The sequence below is a fragment of the Natrix helvetica genome (genome assembly GCF_964273705.1).
Source record: "Natrix helvetica genome assembly, chromosome: W".
Taxonomy (NCBI): domain Eukaryota; kingdom Metazoa; phylum Chordata; class Lepidosauria; order Squamata; family Natricidae; genus Natrix; species Natrix helvetica.
The window spans coordinates 54,709,947-54,730,708 of NC_138555.1; the positions used below are offsets into that span (position 1 = coordinate 54,709,947).

Sequence of the window (20,762 nt, forward strand, 5' to 3'; positions counted from 1 at the left end):
AACCAAAAATCTGAAGGAAGAACAGAATAAAGAATTAGAAAATACAATAGGACTCCAGGTAGTAAAGAAAGTCAAATATCTAGGAATATGGCTAACTGCAAAGTGCTCAACCATAAAAGAAAATAATTACACAAAATTAGTGCAACAAATAAAAAAAGATTTAGAACTATGGGGGAAATTACAACTATCTTTATTAGGGAAAATAGCAACTATAAAAATGAATATACTACCAAGAGTCCTATATCTATTCCAAACTATCCCCACAAAATTAGAGAAAAAATTCTTTACCGAACTGAATAAAATCATACTAAAATTTATCTGGCAAGGGAAAAAAGCTAGGATAAAACTGAAAGCATTACAGGACGATAGAAGCAGAGGCGGTATGGGGCTACCTGACTGGGAACTCTATTATAATGCAGCAGCACTAAATTGGATCAAAGACTGGATAAATTTAAAAAACAGAAGAATATTAGCAATAGAAGGCCATGACCTGCAAACAGGATGGCACTTTTTTTTATGGGAAGAGAGTAAAAAGAAACAAAAATACTTCCATACACATTATATCAGAGAAGCATTAATACAGGTCTGGAACAAAATTAAAGCAAAACACTACATGAAAATACCGATATGGCTCTCCACCATGGAAGCTATGACACATCCCAATACGCTAGATCTATCAAAAATGGTTAGGTACAGTGAAATTTTAGATAACCAGGGGAATCTGAAAACAAATCAAGAACTAAAAGAGAATAATATAAATATAGATTGGTGGCCATATCTCCAATTACAATCAAGATACAAAAAAGATGTAAAAGAATATGGAATACATACAGAACTGCAACAAATAGATAAAATCCTAATAGGCCCAGAAAACAAATTTATAACGAAAATGTATAAATATTTGCTAGAAATAAATTTAGAAGAAGAAATAGTTAAAGGTTGTATGATAGCATGGGCCAAAAATTTTGGTTATAATATAGATCTAGCGGATTGGGAAAGAATTTGGAATATAAATTATAAATTAACGAGATCAGCAACATTGAAAGAAAATATATACAAAATGTTTTATCGTTGGCACCTACCACCAACAAGATTGGCAAAAATGTATCCAACCCTGAAACCAACCTGTTGAAAATGTAAAAAAGAACAAGGGACCTTCTATCATATGTGGTGGACCTGCCCGGAATCACAAAAATACTGGAAAAAAATTTGGAAGTGGGCGCAAGAAATCACGGGGGAACAAATAAAATATAAACCCGAAACCTTCCTACTGGGAATAATCAAAGGGAATTACACAAAAAAAATTAAATATCTACTAACACATATATTAACCACAGCTAGAATAGCTTTTGCCCAATGCTGGAAGCAAGATAATACACCGCCGGACGAATTAGTGATAAAAAAAACCTTGGATTGTGCAGAGATGGACAAATTAACTCTAAAATTAAAGGACAAAGAAGAATCGGAATACTACGAAATTTGGAATAATTGGTATGAATGGTTGGAAAATAAGAAAAATAATTAAGCCGAAAACAATATACATAAACATAGAACTGTATATAAAAGTAGATAAATATTTAAAATATCATAAAAATGTATAGATAAGATGACATAATGACTGTAATATATGGTAAAGAGAGAAAAACATGTATAGATAAGACGATGTAACAATGTACAAACTGTTGATATAACGATTGTAATATATGGTGAAAAGAGAAAAACAATAAAAATTATTTTTTAAAAAAAGAAGAGCTGTGGTAGCGCAGTGGTTAAAATGCAGTATTGCAGGCAGACTGCCAGCAGTTCAATCCTGACTGGCTCAAGGTTGACTCAGCCTTCCAAGGTCAGTAAAATGAGGAGTCAGATTCTTGGGGGCAATATGCTGACTCTGTAAACCACTTAGAGCAGAGATGTCAAACTCAAGGCCCATGGGCCAGATCTGGCCCAGGATGTGGTAAGATCTGGCCTGTGGGGCTGTCCTGGAAACAGCGAAGGACTGGCCCCAGCTTGGGGCTGATCTAAAACTTGGTGGTGGCCATCCAGGCCAGAACGTAGTCAGCCTTAGATCCGCGGGGCAGCCCTAGAGCCAGCAAGGGGCTACCCCCGCCCCACCCCCTGGGCACACGCACAGGACTCAGCAAGTGTGCGGCAACTGGCTTCCCTGGTGACCATCTTGCCTCGCATCCTGACTGCATTCTGAGCTTTCACTCAGGACGCCAGCCCCACGGACTTGCTGCCTCCTGTGCATGCGCTCAAGGGGCGGAGCTGAGGTGACAGGGGCAGCCTCTTGCTGGCTCCAGGGCAGCCACATGGGTCAGATCTAAGGCTAACCATGTTCAGGTCTAGATGGCCGCCACCAAGTTGTAGATTAGTGCCGCACCTGCACCAGCACCTCCATGCCCCACTCTCCGGCCTGGCCTTGCAGCCTGCGAAGCTTCCCTTTCACCAGGACCTTCGCCCCACGTGGGAAAGCCATGGCCACCAGGAGTATGCGAAAGGAAGGAAGATAGATTATGAGAGGGAGGGAGGGTCTGAGGGAAGTCCTGCCTTAGCACTTGACCGCCAACAGCCCTGCTGCCCTTTTGCCATCCCCTTGCTCCCCTCCTCTCCTGATGGTCTCCTATCCTATCGCTGAGTATGCTTTGGTTACAAAGTCGATGTCAACTCATAAAGCATTTCCATGTCTGTTATCGAGTTGCCATGGTGAGGAAAGGGGGGAGTGCATTCCATGCATACCTTCGGCTAGAGTCAGATCTCAGATTACCACAGCAGGCTTGTGAGGCTGCTATAGTACCTGTTGTATAATATGATTTATGACACAGACTGAGTGGAAGGGGGAAACAGGAGCAAAGTTCAGCTGTAACTTACGTGAGGTCAGTTCTGACTGCAATGGGGTATTGCCGAAATGGTTTTCCTAATAAATGAAACTTTTGAAACTTGGCTCGAGGCTCATGAATTAATTAGGGCATCTTTCAAAAACCTGACAGCCAGGTGTCCTCACAAGGAGAATGAGTGGACCTCCCTCTGACCCACACACTTTGCCCACATCATGAGCAACCTGGCCAAGGAGAGTGAGCACAGCAGCAGCAGCAGCCTCAAGGAGGAGGTAAGCACAGCCGGGCACCCCCTCGGGGAAGCAGGGCTGTGCTGCGCTGTGGGGGAGCTCGAAGGTTGGGCTGGGCGCTTGCCCTCCGCTGCCCAGGGCTCCAGGCAGCCCATGCTGCCATCCGAGGGTCCTCTGTGTGGCCTGAGAGGGACGATATGGCTCCTCTGGTGGACAAGGGTTTGGCACTCACCCTGGTCTCACCTTCCTCTGCTGGAGACAATGGATCCCCCAGCCCTGCCCAGGCCACCACAGGAACCCCCCAATATGAGTGACATTGAGCTGGCCACCCCCACCCCCACCCTGAGGTCAACCACAACCCTGATGCTGCTCTCAGTGAAACCGAGTTTGACACCCCTGACTTAGAGAGAGGGCTGTAAAGAACTGTGAAGCAGTATATAAGTCTAAGTGCTATTGCTATAAATAGGGTACTTAAAAAGTGTGTGTGTAAAACAAGGAGAGAGAAGATTAAGAATTAATGATTGCTGAATGAATGTGGGTTGACTACAAAAGAAGTAAATTAAGGTGATTTGGTGATATAGAGAGAATGAACAAGTGCCAAATTACAAAAAACAGTATCTAAAGGAAGAGTGAATAGGTCAAAATGAAGGTGAGAACTACAGAAAGCTGTAGTTGAATGGAGTTAATGATTCTCAAAAACAGAGTTGAGAGATTTAAGAAATGTACAACGGGGTATGTATGTGGAAGAAGCAACGATTTTTGCAAAAATAGAGAGGTATAATGTAATGAAATGGTGTTGGTGAAATTATGTTTAGATATCTTTCCTTTTTTTTCTTATCTCGTGTCTGATTTTGTTGGTGTATTTGTTAGCCTTCAAATTATATACAGAGCACTTAAGACTGCAAACTTACGTTCACATTTGGAAATGATAGTAAATCCCAATCAACTCTTAGATGCCCAAATAAGAGAGGGGGAATACAAATTATCTTTACCTGCTGTGCAGATATGGCAAGAAGAATGTGGTGCCCAAGCAATACCATTCACACATGCTCGGTGGTTATTCAGTCTGGCAACTGGTGTACAAGGAACTCTGACATCTAGAATCACCACCTTAGAGGGAAAAATAATTCTAAACGTTATTTCTAAATGTTAATTCTAAAGAAATTATCTTAGACTTTATTTTTATCCTTTCATTACCTAAGTCTCTTAAGTGCTCAGAGCATTCAACATGGCAATTCAGCTATCAAGTCAGCATATTTATTCCAAGTGACTGAAAAATACATTTGTCCCAATAATGAATATAAAAATATGACAATATCTCCTGACTACAGACACTTTTTGCAAAGAAGCCTACAGGTGAAACTCGAAAAATTAGAATATCGTGCAAAAGTTCATTTATTTCAGTAATGCAACTTAAAAGGTGAAACTAATATATGAGATAGACTCATTACATGCAAAGCAAGATAGTTCAAGCCGTGATTTGTCATAATTGTGATGATTATGGCTTACAGCTCATGAAAACCCCAAATATACAATCTCAGAAAATTAGACTATTGTGAAAAGGTGCAATATTCGAGGCTCAAAGTGTCCCACTCTAAGCAGCTAATTAAGCCATAACACCTGCAAAGGGTTCATGAGCCTTTAAATGGTCTCTCAGTCTGGTTCAGTAGGAATCACAATCATGGGAAAGACTGCTGACCTGACAGTTGTGCAGAAAACCATCATTGACACCCTCCATGAGGAGGGAAAGCCTCAAAAGGTAATTGCCAAAGAAGTTGGATGTTCCCAAAGTGCTATATCAAAGCACATTAATAGAAAGTTATGTGGAAGGGAAAAGTGTGGAAGAAAAAGGTGCACAAGCAGCAGGGATGACCGCAGCCTGGAGAGGATTGTCAGGAAAAGGCCATTCAAAAGTGTTGGGGACTTGCACAAGGAGTGGACTGAGGCTGGAGTCAGTGCATCAAGAGCCACCACACACAGACGGATCCTGGACATGGGCTTCAAATGTCGTATTCCTCGTCAAGCCGCTCCTGAACAACAAACAACGTCAGAAGCATCTTACCTGGGCTAAAGAAAAACAGACCTGGTCTGTTGCTCAGTGGTCCAAAGTCCACTTTTCTGATGAGAGCAACTTTTGCATCTCATTTGGAAACCAAGGACCCAGAGTATGGAGGAAGAATGGAGAGGCACACACTGCAAGATGCTTGAAGTCCAGTGTGAAGTTTCCACAGTCTCTGTTGATTTGGGGAGCCATGTCTTCTGCAGGTGTTTGTCCACTGTGCTTCATTAAGTCTAGGGTCAAGGCAGCAGTCTACCAGGAGATTTTGGAGCACTTCATGCTTCCTTCCGCAGATGAGCTTTATGGGGATGCTGACTTCATTTTGCAGCAGGACGTGGCACCAGCCCACACTGCCAAAAGCACCAAAACCTGGTTCAATGACTGTTGGGATTACTGTGCTTGATTGGCCAGCAAACTCACCTGACCTGAACCCCATAGAGAATCTATGGGGCATTGCCAAGAGAAAGATGAGAGACATGAGGCCGAACAATGCAGAAGAGATGAAGGCCACTATTGAAGCATCCTGGTCTTCCATAACACCTCAGCAGTGCCACAGGCTGATAGCTTCCATGCCACGCTGCATTGAGGCAGTAATTGCTACAAAAGGGGCCCAAACCAAGTGCTGAGTAAATATGCATGCTTATACTTTTCAGAGGTCCGATATTGTTCTATGTACAATCCTTGTTTTATTGATTGCATGTAATATTCGAATTTTCTGAGATTGTGGATTTGGGGTTTTCATGAGCTGTAAGCCATAATCATCACAATTATGACAAATCACGGCTTGAACTATCTTGCTTTGCATGTAATGAGTCTACCTCATATATTAGTTTCACCTTTTAAGTTGCATTACTGAAATAAATGAACTTTTGCACGATATTCTAATTTTTCGAGTTTCACCTGTAGATGACAAATCACAATATAAAATGCTATGGCTGCTTATTAGTACAATTTACATATTAGGCTAGCAGTATAATTTGTTTCTTTAAATTGAGAAATTAACATGAGTGATTTATTATTTATAAAAATTAATTCTGCTTGTAGAGATACTACAGCAAACAAAGGGAGGCTAGCTCTTCTCACCAGACGCATGCCCAAGATGGTGTCCTGTCGCGTTTGAGGAGAGCTTCGGGGAGATGATTGTCCTTCTTGGGGCTTGCAGGGGTACCCTAGTCCATCGTTGGTTCCAGGTCCAGCTATGAGAACTTCCTGGGACCTCGGGGGATACCCTTGAGCTTCGATGTCCTGCCTTATAGCCGGAACATCGTGAGTGAAATGGGGCGGTGAAAGGAGAATGGAGAGCGTCGGTCAGCTGCCGGCGTGGGTGTGGTCAGCAGCTGTGGCGGGACACCCGGCGGGATGCCCGGCCTGGGGTCTCTACAGCCGGCGTGGGTATGGTCAGCGGTGGCGGCGGGACGCCCGGTTTGGGGTCTCTACAGCTGCCGCTCCCCACACTGTGGTGTTATCCCAGTTGCTCCACCCCCTCCTCCTTGCTTGTGAACATGATAAATTAGATCAGCGGGGAGTGGCTGAGGCAGCTGGCATGGATACTAACGCCAGCGGAAGATGGCTTCGGGAGCTGGTGCGGGCTTGGCTGGAGTGGGGGGGTCCTTCATTGTGCCCCCCCTGGTATTACTGCCGTTGCCTGGGCCACCGTTCTGTGCCATTTAGCCATTTGGCCCCACCTCCTGTGATATTATGGACTGGGTCAACGGAGTGCGGCCCTGGCGATGGATGTGAGTGCAGCTGGCGTGGGAGGAGCTTAGCTGTTGGAGTCGGAGTTGGAGCAGCCGCCGCTGCCGCCGCTGTCCTCATTGCCGCCATCACTGGCCGCTTTACCACCTCGCAAGCTAGCATCTGCTGCGATTTTGGACAGCTGGCCGTTACCCTTACATATTGTCCCCAACACCGACAATTTTTATGATGGACATAAGCTTCCTGCTACCTCCTTGAACACTGCCGGCTGCCCCCCCGTGGACATGTCATCTCCTCATTCCATCTCCCCATGATGTCATCCCGTTTGGTTGATGCCACACTCTCCTCTATGCTATACTGCGACAGAACTTTATTCCCTCCGGGAACTCCCCCTTTCCCAGGGATGGCCTTCTGACCTATCAAGACCTTAATGACGGATCTTGGGATCCCGAGAGGTGGCATGCGAAGAAGAGACTTCTTAAGGGTTTTTTACAGGGGCTTTTAAACCAAATTGTAAGGGGGGGGAGGGGGGGTTGATTCGGATGGCTCAGACAGGCTTGGGGGGGGGGGGAGTCTGCCAGGGCACAAGCCAGCGCTAACTAATGGGCGTGGGTTGGGAGGGCTAGGAAGGGTTGGGATTCCGGGGGAGACATTAAGCCATTCCATTGGGGGGTTCACCATCTCTACTGTTTGTGGGAGAGGCAGATATGGTGGGATCCGAGGGCCAAATGATGTTCAGAGGATGCGGGTTTGCTGTTTAAGAGCGATCGCGCGTTCCGACCCTCATCGCCCTTCTTGCACCCCCGGGTGCCCGGGATTACAGGACCCTGGTCTCCGGCTGGTGTCGCTTAACGCCAGGTCTGTGGTACATAAGGCTCCCCTCATTTACGACCTCATACAAGAGGGTAGAGCGGACCTGGCGTGCATTACGGAGACCTGGTTGGGCCATGAGGGGGGGGTGCCCCTTAGCTAATTATGCCCACCAGGCTTCCGGGCGTTTCACCAGCCGAGAGCTCAGGGCAGGGGCGGGGGGGGGGGTAGCGGTGGTTATTAGGGAAAGTCTCAGACCTCATGAGGTCACTGTGCCTCAGATAGGCGGGTGTGAGTCCCTCTTTGTGAAGTGGGGCTTGGAGCTCAGGTGGGCCGTTTTGTTACATACCTGTCTCCCTGCTATGTTTCATCGGCCCTGCCGGAGCTGCTAGATATATTAGCTGGATTGGCGGTTGATTTCCTCAGGCTCATGGTCCTGGGGGATTTCAATCTGCCTTCCATTGGCGAGACATCCGAGTCAGCTCGGGAGTTCATGGCTTCCATGACAGCTATGCACCTAATTCAGTTAATTCAAGACCCCACCCATAATGGGGGACACACGCTCGACCTGATTTTTGTCTCTGGGCAGTGGATGAATGATCTAGATTTAGGGGATATTTCTATTCAACCCTTGTCATGGTCTGATCGTTTCCTCATCAGGCTTGACTTCCATACCGCTACCCCTCGCCACAGGGAGGCGGAACGGACTAGATGGTTCCGCCCCAGGCACCTGATGGACCCCGAAAGGTTCCTGATGGAGCTTGGGACTTTTCCTGAATCCCTTGCTCACAGCTCGACCGAAGCCCTAGTGGAAGCCTGGGATAGGGCTGCCGCTGGGGCTTTGGATCGTGTTGTGCCTTTGCGGCCTCTGACCCGGTGTCGATCCTGGATGGCTCCCTGGTTTACCGAGGAGATCCGGTGGATGAAACGCCGGAAAAGACGCCTAGAGAGTGGCTCGAGGGCCAGCCGGTCCGAATCTGATCGAACACTAGTAAGAATTCATATTAAATCCTACTTAGTGGCGATAGAAGCGGCAAAACGGCAATATTTTTCCGCTCCTATCGCATCCGCAGATAACCGCCCAGCCGCCCTGTTTACGGTGACCCGCTCCTTACTTAACCAAGGAACTGGGAAAGACCCCTTGCAGGGTAGGGCTGAAGAATTTGACCAGTATCTGCAGGATAAAATCGCTCAGATCCGGACAGGCTTGGACTCTGACTGGGTAGATTCGGGCGAGCCGACGGGGATGAATCTTGAGGAGACAATCTGGGATGGGTTTGACCCTGTGACCCCCGAAGGCATGGACAGGATTATGGGGAGACTCAGTGCTGTCACTTGTGTGCTGGACCCGTGTCCCTCTTGGTTAGTTTCGGCTTCCCGGGAGGTGACACGAGGCTGGCTCCAGGCGATTACCAACGCTTCATTGAGAGAGGGGTTCTTTCCCACCGCCTTGAAGGAGGCGGTGGTGAGGCCCCTCCTTAAGAAGCCTTCCCTGGATCCAGCCTCTTTAGCCAACTACCGTCCGGTCTACAACCTTCGCTTTGTAGCGAAGGCTGTCGAGAGTGTGGTAGCACGTCAGCTTCCCCAGTACCTGGATGAAGCTGTCTACCTGGATCCGTTTCAGTCGGGTTTCAGGCCCGGGTACAGCACGGAGACGGCATTGGTCGCGTTGGTCAATGATCTCTGGCGGGCCCGGGACAGGGGCTGCTCCTCTGTCCTGGTCCTATTAGACCTCTCGGCGGCTTTCGATACCATCGACCATGGTATCCTACTGCGACAACTCGGGGGGTTGGGAGTGGGGGGCACCGTTTTACGGTGGTTCTCCTCCTACCTATCGGATCGGTCGCAGTTTGTGTTGACTGGAGGGCAGAGATCGACCCCCAGGCGTGTCACTTGTGGGGTGCCCCAGGGGTCGGTTCTCTCACCCCTACTGTTCAACATATATATGAAACCGCTGGGCGAGATCATCCGTGGTTTTGGGGTACGGTATCATCAATATGCTGATGATACCCAACTTTTCATCTCTACCCCAAACCACCCAAACGATGCCCTCGACGTGATGTCCCGATGCCTGGAGGCTGTGCGGATCTGGATGGGGAGGAACAGGCTCAAGCTCAATCCCTCCAAGACTGAGTGGCTGTGGTTTCCGTCATCCCGATTTGTGCATCTTGTTCCATCTTTGAGGATAGGGGGAGAAATTTAAGCCCCCTTAGAGAAGGCTCGCAATTTGGTAGTCCTCCTGGATACGCGGCTTAGTTTAGAAGAACATCTGACGGCCGTCACCAGGGGGGCCTTTTACCAGGTTCGCCTGGTACGTCAGTTGCGCCCCTTCCTGGATCGGGATGCTCTGTGCACAGTCACTCATGCCCTCGTCCTTTCTCGCCTGGACTACTGCAACGCTCTCTACATGGGGCTGCCCTTGAAGAGCACCCGGAGGCTTCAGCTGGTCCAGAATGTGGCCGCGCGGGTTATCATGGGGGTACCTAGGTGCTCCCATGTTACACCCCTTTTAGGCGACCTGCACTGGTTACCGGTTGTCTTCCGGGTGTGATTCAAGGTACTAATTATGACCTTTAAAGCGCTCCATGGCTTAGGCCCAGGGTACCTGCGAGACCACCTACTGCCACCAATAGCCTCCCAACGTCCAGTACGATCCCAGAGTTGGCCTCCTTAGGGTGCCGTCGGCCAGACAGTGTCTGCTGGTGACCCCCAGGGGGAAAGCCTTCTCTGTGGGAGCGCCTTCCCTCTGGAATGAGCTGCCCCCGGAGCTTCGCATAATCCCTGACCTCCGGTCCTTCCGACGCGCCCTAAAAAGTTGGCTTTTCCAGCAAGCTGGCCTGGCCTGTTAATTTTATTTAATTTTTAAAATGTGAGTGTTATATAAATTGGATTTGTTTTTTGGACTGTTTCTAATTTCCTTTTAACTTTCGTACTATGTGTTTTTTAATGCTGTACGCCGCCCTGAGTCCTTGGGAGAAGGGCGGCATATAAATCTAATAAATCCAATCCAAATCCAATCCAAACCACCATAACGATTACTAACTGTCCATTTCATCATAGTATACTAGTATCTTTTAATTAGCGTGTACATCTACCTGATTATTTTACTTCATAGAACTGTGCAAGTAAAATAATTTTGATAATTTTAAGTAATCCATGTAGCAAAAACTGTAGTCCCACTGCTTTCAGTACATAGTTGGAAAGCAGATTATCAAGGTCACTATATACTCAGAAAAAAAGTGTACCAGGTATTCTCACAGAACAGTGTCTCACCTCCATACCATCCATTGCCATTGTTGCAAGGTAATTAGGATCTTGTTTATTCCAGCAAAGGCGGAGCAAAGGATGGTGCTGAGGGTCCTCATAGATAATAGTGCTATGTTCCAAGTGCCTTAAGTCAAACATCCTCACTGAGCCATCAGCACCAACAGAAGCAAACATGTCTCTCCCACCTCCGGCACGGCTGAATGCAATATCATAAACCTGTTCAGATACCAATAGCAAAAAAGTGGTAAAATATGATGCTTCCCATAGTGTCCTCACTGTAAATTTTTCATGCAAAGGCAGGAGTGAAGAAGGTATATCCAACAAATTACTTGCTTTAGCTTAAAAAAGGACAATGCTTACCACAAAATAGGGCTTTAGGCATAACACTCTCTCCTTGTGAGCAGAATGTTTCTTTTGCAAAATATTTTACTTTGTTCTATTGATTCCCCATTTTGAATGAATTACTAAAAGGAAAATAAATGCATTACTAATAGCAGCAATGCAACCCACCTTAGCTGCTACTTCACTATCGCCAATGTATAATTGGATTTAAAGAAAAACTTAACTGCACATAATTGCAGAAAAAGAAAAAAAGTAGACCATCACCTCTTTGTCATGGGCAATCAACTGAGTCTTGACATGGCCAGACACTAAATTCACTCTTCCCAACACCTGGCCAGTTTCCAAACCCCAGATAGTACAAGTTGTGTCAATGCTAGAAGTACCTGGCATAGTTTGAGAGGGAAGAAAAACATATTAAGATTGTTTTTTCTTAAAAGCAATACATATATGGATCATTACATAAAATTTCTTATTCTAGACCTCAAAGTAAACCTCCACCCCTTCTTGATTTATAGAAAGCAACCTAAATGTGTCTGTTAACTTTTTTTAACAGTATAGCAATCCTCAGATCCCTTATAGCAGTCAAAACATTTAAATCAAACTACCAGCTTTAAAACAAAAATTAAAACATGTTTTTCTACATTGTGATTAATTCTACTTAATGTCATGGGACTATGAATTTCCATATGATCAAAATACGTATATTTCACTTGACTATTTCATTAATAAAATAAAGAGTATTTGTTACAGAACTAATGTGTATTAATAAAATTAAATTTTAAACAACTATGCTCTATAACAGAATGAAAATAAGTATATACATTTAAGCATAGATATAATTTGCTATTACAAACTTTAATTTTAAAGCCTTAGTGAGAATTCAAATAAACATTAAAATGGGAGAAAAGGGTACAAGACCAAGAGGTTCCTACTTCCTTAGCTATTAAAATGAAGCCATGATGCGATTATAAAAACAGACCACCGAAATCACAAATTCTGCTGAATATTTGACAATTCAAAAAATAGTACTTAACCATTTTGATTGCCTAGCCAATTATTGTACCAACAAAGAATTGCCCCACAAAAAGAGTGGTCAGACTAGATTTTTTCAGTAGTTTCAGGTCTTTTTGTTGGACAACGAAGGGACATACCACCCATGGTCATATGACAAAAATTTAGGTGCTTCGCAGTGTGCCCACTCTTACAACTGCAGGAGCACAAGTCCCCTTCCCCCACATGCTGGGAGGCCTTGGCCAGCTATGCCCACTGACATGCGAAAACTGCTGTGGGCCAGGAGGCCTCAACTGGGTAGGACCACTGATGCAGAGGCCTTCCCTCCCCCCCCACCACTCCTGGAAATCTTGAGCCTTCTACTCACCCCACTGCACAGGTCCACTTACCTTCCCTTTCCATGCAGCTGCTGCTAAGCACCAGCCCTCACAATGTTCTGAGGCTTTTTCTACCTTTGGAGACATTGCAAGACGAGCACTAGGTTGTGAGGGAGTCTTTTAATGTTTCTGAGGCTCTTTCTAGCCTTCAGAATTTTCGCAATGGCTGGTGTTTGTCTCATGAGGTTTCTGAAGGTAGAAAGAGCCTCAGAACATTGTGAGATGAGTGCCAGAGCTCATGATGCGTGAGGTTCTTTCTACCTTCAGAAACATTGTGTTGGCGAGCTTTCTACAGTAGCTGTGCCTCACAACAGCTGGACATGCTTCTCAATAGCTATGCAGAAAGGGAAGGTAAATGAACTTGCCCAGTTGGGTGGGAGGAAGGCCCATGCATTGGTGGGCCCAGTGGCCTGAGGCCTCCCAGCCCATGGCAGGTTTCTTCAGGCCAATGTACACTGAGCCTCCCCCATCCTCTGATGTTCCTGTGTGCAGTCACATAATGACCCATGTAGTCATTTAACAACTGCAATGGTGGTGGTGGTGGGTTGCTGGTATTGCAGTCCTTGAGTGAGGCAGTCACATGGGTGCCTTGCTTAATGACCACAATGACTTACAAACCAAATTGAAGGCTCAATTGTGATTGTAATTCCATTTAGTCTCCTCTGGCCATGATTCCAGAAAATTATTGGTAGTATACAGGTAGTCCTCGACCTATGACCACAATTGAGCTCGAAATTTCTGTTGCTAACCAAGACAGTTAAGTGAGTTTTGCCCCATTTCACAACCATTCCTGCCATAGTTGTTAAGTGAATAACTGCAGTCATTAAGTTAGTAACATGGTTGTTAAGTGAATCTGGCTTCCACATTGACTTTGCTTGTCAGAAGGTCGTAAAAGGTGGATCACATGACCCTGGGACACTGCAACCATCATAAACACATGCCAGTTACCAAGCGTCTGAATTTTGATTATGTGACCATGAGGATGTTGCAATGGTTGTAAGTGTGATAAATTGTTATAAATCACTTTTTCCAATGTTGTTGTAACTTCAAATGTCACTAAATGAATGGTTGTATGCCTGTAATTTTTTGGAATTTTGAGAATAAATGAAAATAAGCCCAATCAGAAGAAAAACAAACTTCTCTAAATTCCCCCCTCACTTAAATCCATGATGTAGCTCCATCCATTTGCAGCTATCCACCTCCCCCCAATATGTTAACGCCACTGGCCACCAAAATATTGTCTACATCTTGAAGATAATACGAAGTCTGCCTTTGGCTAGTTTCTGAAGCTGATATCTGCCAACAAGCTACATTTATAAATAGAAGTCTTAGTTATTTTAATCATGTTATCATCATCATTCTGCTACATTAGTATTTGTCCCTTACCTAATAGATAAGGATCCACTTCATTCCAATCAAAGGAGGTCAGTGGAGCACAAAAATCTGAATTCTTATTGTTGTTCAGCAGACATTCTAGCCTGGTCTCTGTTTCACCCACCTGAACAAAAAATATCAATATATGCTTGTGATCAGATTGAGTCAGTTTACTTATTTAAAAGAGTATGGATTCCATAAAACATAGGGAAAAGGCAATTCTGTGTATTGTCCTGCAAGGTCTCATGCTTTTCTGTAATATTTCATTGCATCCAAATAACAAAATCAGAGACAATATATAGTTTCCCCATTATAATTATTCTTCATTATATTAGAAACATAATTCAAGATGGTTTTTTTTTAGTTAAGTTAGAGAGAATTCCTTCAAGCAGCAGGATTGTACTTCTACCTTGAACCCTTAACATTTGCTCTCATAGATTTTAAGAGGGCACTGAATAAAACCCAACTGCATGAATACATTTCTTCAGGTCATATAATTTTGGATTTAACTAGAGGTATCAGCAGGAGGTGATGAATGGGGGCAAATGACAAGAACAGTGTTTCTGCCAAACAAATTTCTGCCAAGTTCTGGTTCTGTACTACATATGACAAAAATCTTCTTTATTCATCATATGTCTGGGCTGTGGGCTAGGGTGGCAAGATAGAAGCTGTTCCTCGTCAGAGGTTGTCTGGAGCCTGTCATCTCCGCTGGCCCTCTGCAGCTGATCCACTCCTGCAGCTGGCTCTCAATCTGGTTGGCTCCCCCCCCCCCCCCCCCCAGGTGCCCCTGGAACTGCCTTGTCTTCAGCCCCTGGACTCTACACTCGTTTGGACCACTCGTTCTGGGTGTAATTCCAGAATTTTGTCATTTATAAAAGCCCTTCATAGCATATAATTGGGTCATTTGTAGGACCATTTCGCCCTGATTTTTCTATCTATGCCATGAGATCCAACCGGAGGCATGCAGTGTGTCCCATCAATTAAATAATGTCTTCTTGCAGGATCCAGAAAGCAGGTATTTACTGTGCAGCACCTCCTGTTTGGAACACCATACCCATTGGGATTAAATTGGTTCTAACCTTGCTGGCCCCTTCATGGATTACTGCCTTGTCATTGTTGTGGCCCGCCAGCCACCAGCAGAGCTGGCGGCAGACTCAGATGATGATGTGCTTGGGGAAGAACTTGGACCAGTTCTGGATCCTGGGGAAGCCTCTGATGGATGCTCAGCATCAGACACAGAGATAGAGCCAGGGCCATCCGGCATTTCCCAGCCACCAGAGAAGCAGCTGCCTTTGGAGTCAGAGATGAGTGAGAAGGAAGAACAGCTGGAGCCTGTTCCAGATGCACGCATGCGCAGAGCAGATAGGAGGTGAACAACGGAGGACAAAGAGTCAACTCGGGAAGCAAAACAAACGTGGATGCTAAATGGCCCCAACCTGGCTGGGGAATAAATAGGAGGAAAAGGGAGTGGTGGTCATAGCAGACAACAGTTCGCATTTCTGGAGATTTTGCTCATTGTGTTTTGTGCGACAAAGATTGCCTTGACAGAACTGAGGTTTGCTTATTTGAACTGACTTAATTTGCAGCCTTTCGGCTGGGAGCTCACAGCCTTGCAATTATTGTAACAGGCTGATAAGGCCTACTGCTTCAGTTAACTCCTTGCAGGACTCTTGCCTGAACTTTGTGGGTGAATGCAGTTAATTCACAAGGTGTAAATAAAGAGGGTTTTTTCTTTGCGAGGAGTCTGTTTCTTGCTTCTGTGAAGGGTGGGTCAGAACAGTCATGGCGAAGGGGCTTGTGTAGCTCAATGAAGCTATGAACTATGCCGTGTAGGGCCACCCAAGACGGACAGGTCATAGCAGAGAGCTCTGACAAAACGTGATCCACTGGAGAAGGAAATGGCAACCCACTCCAGTATCTTTGCCATGAAAACCCCATGGACAGTACCAAAAGGGAAAAAGATATGAAGCTGGAAGATGAGCCCCCTCAGGTCGGAAGGTGTCCAATATGCTACTGGGGAAGAGCAGAGGGCTGGTACTAGTAGCGCAAGAAAGAGTGAAGTGGCTGGGCCAAAGCCAAAAGGACACTCAGCTGTGGATGTATCTGGTGGTGAAAGGAAAGTCCGATGCTGTAAAGACCTATACTCCTTAGGAACCTGGAATGTAAGATCCATGAATCAAGGCAAGCTGGACATGGTCAAACAAGAGATGACAAGACTGAACATCGACATCTTAGGAATCAGCAAACTAAAATGGACAGGAATGGGTGAATTTAATTCAGGTGACCATCAGGTATACTTCTGTGGGCAAGAATCCCTCAGAAGAAATGGAGTAGCCTTCATAGTCAATAAAAGAATAGGAAAAGCAATACTGGGATACAATCCCCAAAATGACAGAATGATCTCAGTTCGAATCCAAGGCAAACCATTCAACATCACAGCAATCCAAGTCTACGCCCCAACCACTGGTGCTGAAGAGGATGAAATTGACCGGTTCTATAAAGCCCTACAGCACTTTATAGAATTAACACCAAAAAATGATGTCCTTATCATCATGGGGGATTAGAATGCTAAAGTAGGAAGCCAAAAGATAACCGGAATAACAGGCAAGTTTGGCCTTGGAGTACAAAATGAAGCATGGCACAGGCTGATAAAATTTTGTCAAGAAAATACGATGGTCATAGCAAACACTCTTTTCCAACAACCCAAGAGACAACTCTACACATGGATATCACCAGACGATCAACACAGAAATCAGATTGACTGTGCTCTTCAGCCAAAGATGGAGAAGCTCTATACAGTCAGTAAAAACAAGACCAGGAGCTGACTGTGGCTCAGATCATGAGCTTCTCATTGCAAAATTTAGGCTTAAATTGAAGAAAGTAGGGAAAAGCACTAGGCCACTCAGGTATGAACTAAACCATATCCCTGGTGAATATACAGTAGAGGTCACAAATAGATTTAAGGAATTAGATTTGATAGACAGAGTGCCTGAAGATCTATGGACGGAGGTTCGCAACATTGTACAAGAGCAACTAAAACCATCCCAAAGAAAAAGAAATGCAAGAAAGCAAAATGGCTGTCTGAGGAAGCTTTGCAAATAGCTGAGGAAAGAAGAGAAGCAAAAGGCAAGGGAGAAAGAGAAAATGCACCCAATTGAATGCAGAATTCCAGAGAATAGCTAGAAGAGATAAGAATGCTTTCTTAAATGAACAGTGCAAAGAAATAGAAGAAAACAATAGAATAGGGAGGACCAGAGATCTCTTCAAGAAAATTGGAGATATGAAGGGAACGTTTCATGCAAAGGTGGGTATGATAAAGGGCCAAAATGGCGGGGACCTAACAGAGGCATAAGAGATTAAGAAGAGGTGGCAAAATTACACAGAAGAACTATACAAGAATGAGCTTAACGTCCCTGATAACCAAGATGGGGTGGTCACTGACCTCGAGCCAGACATCCTAGAATGTGAAGTCCAATGGGCCTTAGAAAATCTGAGCAACAACAAAGCTAGTGGAGGTGACAGTATTCCAGCTGAGCTATTCAAAATCTTAAAAGACGATGCAGTAAAAGTGCTACACTCAATTTGCCAGAAAAATTGGAAAACTCAACAGTGGCCACAGGATTGGAAAAGGTCAGTTTACATTCCAATTCCAATTCCAAAGAAGGGCAATGCCAAAGAATGTTCAAACTACCGCACCATTGCAAACATTTCACATGCTAGTAAAGTTATGCTCAAAATCCTACAAGCTAGGCTCCAGCAGTATGTGGATCGAGAACTACCAGAAGTACAATGTCATGCCTTGGAGCAGCGGGGAGGAGACAAGGGAGTGGTTTCTGGATGCCAGGCAAGGATGGAGACGCTCTCAAATCTGTGTCGTACCTCGGCAGGCTGGATTGCTGCCAAGGTGGTATCTGGACCTCGGCAGGCTGGATTGCCGCCAATGTGTTATCTGGACCTCAGCAGGCTGGATTGCTGCCAAAGTGTTATCTGTACCTGGATTGCTGCCAAGGTTTAAACTGTATGTAAATAAAACATCTTGCAGAGACCTTGTTTCAGAGTGATTTGGTATACGAGAAGGGGGGAGTCAGAACAGATTGATTCCTGCCCCAAACGAAGCTCCATTAAGCTGCAATGGAGCAACTCCATGCTGAGAACGCTCAGTTGGCTCAACAACTGGCTTTGCTGGCTGGTCAAGTCTCTCAGCTTCAGCGACCTGCTAACCACCACCCCCAGCAACGGAGGAAATGCCCAGTGGCTACACCAGACAAGTTTGATGGCAATCAAAACAGGTTTGCAGCATTCTTGGGACAATGCCAGCTGTTTATCAGCTTGAGAGCGGAGGACTTTCCCAGCGACCGGACAAAGGTGGGATTTATTATCAGCTTGCTCTCAGGCACAGCAGCTTGTTGGGCTACTCCGTTGCTATCTCAGCCTAGGCCTTTGCTGGATGATTTCCAGGGCTTTTGTAACCATCTCAGGCTGATGTTTGAGGATCCCATTAAGGGGGAAACAGCCACCAGACTACTCAAGTCGCTGCAGCAGGGTCGTGGCTCCTTGCAGGATTATGTCAGCGAATTCCAGCTGCTTAGTCAGGACTCAGCTTGGAATGAGCCAGCCCTCATGGACACTTTTCAGGATGGGCTGTCTGATGCCTTGCAGGATGAGCTGGTGAGGGTGGCCTGTCCACCGACGTTTGACGCGTTGGTCCACTTGTGCCTCTGGATAGAGGCCTCGCCGCGCGTCCCAGGAGACCACTAGGGTGCCGGGCCCTCAGGAGACTGCAGTTACATGGGAGGAGCCCATGGAGTTGGGTGCCGCCAGACCCCGAGTGTCACGCACGGAAATGGACAGACGGCGTGCAGGGGGGTTGTGTTTCTACTGTGGGGATCCTGGACACCTGGCTGAGGTTTGCCCCCAAAAGAGTAGGGGGTCTGCACGGTCTGCGGCCTCCCCTCAGCGACGGACCACCGTGTCGGGAAACAGGCGGGGCCCGATCTGAGGGAAACTTTAGGTCAGACGCAGGCCGAAACAGAGGTGGACGGGCTGCCACGGCACATGATCTTAGCAGCACACATCCTCTTGTCGGGTAGTCCACAGGGAATTCCCGCCCATGTCTTGCTCGATTCCGGGGCTACCACGAACTTTATGGATACGGCATTTGCTACAGCGTGCAACGTCCCTCTGTGTCCGGTGGACCCACCGATGCGGGTCGAGACTATTGACGGCTGGTTGCTGCTGTCTGGGCCTATCAAGGCCGCCACGCAGCCGTTGCGCCTGATCCTCGGGGAGCACAAGGAGGCCATCCAATTTTACGTGGCTTCAGGCCTGCATTTCCCCGTGGTCATGGGCTTGGCTTGGCTGCGGGCGCACGACCCTCAGATCTACTGGTCGCAGAACCGGATCAGGTTCCCGTCCCTGCAATGCGTCGACCACACCTGGCAGGTCTGTGCGGCCCAGGTACCCAGCTCGCCAAAGGTGGCCGGGTTTAGCGGAGTTCGCGGATGTCTTCAGCGAACAGGAGGCGGATCAACTGCCGCTGCACCGGCCTTATGACTGTCCCATCGACCTGGTACCTGATGCGAAGCTCCCTACGGGTCATCTGTACTCCATGTCCGAGCCGGAGTTGGCCGCATTGCGGGACTTTCTTGACAAGAACCTCGCCCGGGGGTTTATCCGGCCTTTGTCCTCACCCTTGTCTGCCCCGCTTTTGTTTGTGAAAAAGAAGACCGGGGATCTGAGACTCTGTTGCGATTACCGGCGCCTGAATGCCATCACAGTACGTAACCGTTACCCGCTGCCCCTGATTCCTGAGTTGTTGGAGCGGCTCCGGGAGGCAACGGTGTTCACGAAATTGGACTTACGTGGCGCTTACAACCTGGTCTGCGTCAGGACGGGAGACAAATGGAAGACGGCCTTTGGCACCCGGTATGGACATTTCGAGTTCACGGTCATGCCGTTCGGGTTGACCAATGCGCCGGCAGTCTTCCAACATTTTGTGAATGATATCTTCTGGGACCTTTTGGATCAGTTTGTCGTCATTTACCTGGACGACATCTTGATCTACTCAACGTCCCGGAAGGATCATCAACATCACTTGCGTCTGGTCTTGCAGCGACTCCAAGAACATCGTTTGTTCGTAAAGCTGGAAAAGTGCCAGTTTTGGCAGACTACCATCGAGTTCCTGGGGCACCGTATCTCCCCTGAAGGAATTGCGATGGAGCCGGGCAAGGTGGAGGCATTGCATAGTTGGCAACCTCCTCGACGTATGAAGGATGTGCAGAGACTCCTCGGGTTTGCCAACTACTACCGGACCTTCATCCCCAGCTTTGCTTTCTTGACTGCGCCCCTCACTCGGCTCCTACAAAAGAAAGTGCCGTTTCACTGGGGGCCCACGAAACAGGCATTCATGGCCCTGAAGCGTGCTTTTACGAGGGAGCCGATCCTGAAGCACCCTGATCCCCATCGTCCCTTTGTAGTGGAGGCGGACGCGTCTGACATCGCGGTGGGGGCGGTGTTACTGCAGGCTCACGGCCCTGATGGTACCCTTTTTCCTTGCGCTTACTACTCTCGGAAACTCAATCCTTCCGAGCGCAATTACACCATCTGAGAGAAGGAGTTGTTGGCTATGAAGGTGGCGTTCGAGGCCTGGAGGCATCACCTGGAGGGGGCCAGGCATCAGGTCAAGGTCCCGACGGATCATCGGAATTTAGAATTTTTGACCACGGCAGGTAAGCTGAACCAACGCCAGATCCGGTGGTCTCTG

At 46.7% G+C, this 20,762-nt stretch overlaps 1 protein-coding gene across 1 annotated transcript in view; it reads right to left on the reverse strand.

Moving 5' to 3' along the window:
- Positions 1-20,762, reverse strand: part of LOC309400852 (DDB1- and CUL4-associated factor 7-like) — an 82,265-nt gene that overhangs the window by 12,215 nt on the left and 49,288 nt on the right. The window contains exons 3-6 of the mRNA XM_081969561.1: positions 14,012-14,123; positions 11,502-11,620; positions 10,902-11,111; positions 4,057-4,174 (exon numbers count right to left, since the gene is read on the reverse strand). Coding sequence (XP_081825687.1) covers positions 4,057-4,174; positions 10,902-11,111; positions 11,502-11,620; positions 14,012-14,123 — 559 coding nt within the window. The remainder of the gene's footprint in view (positions 1-4,056; positions 4,175-10,901; positions 11,112-11,501; positions 11,621-14,011; positions 14,124-20,762) is intronic.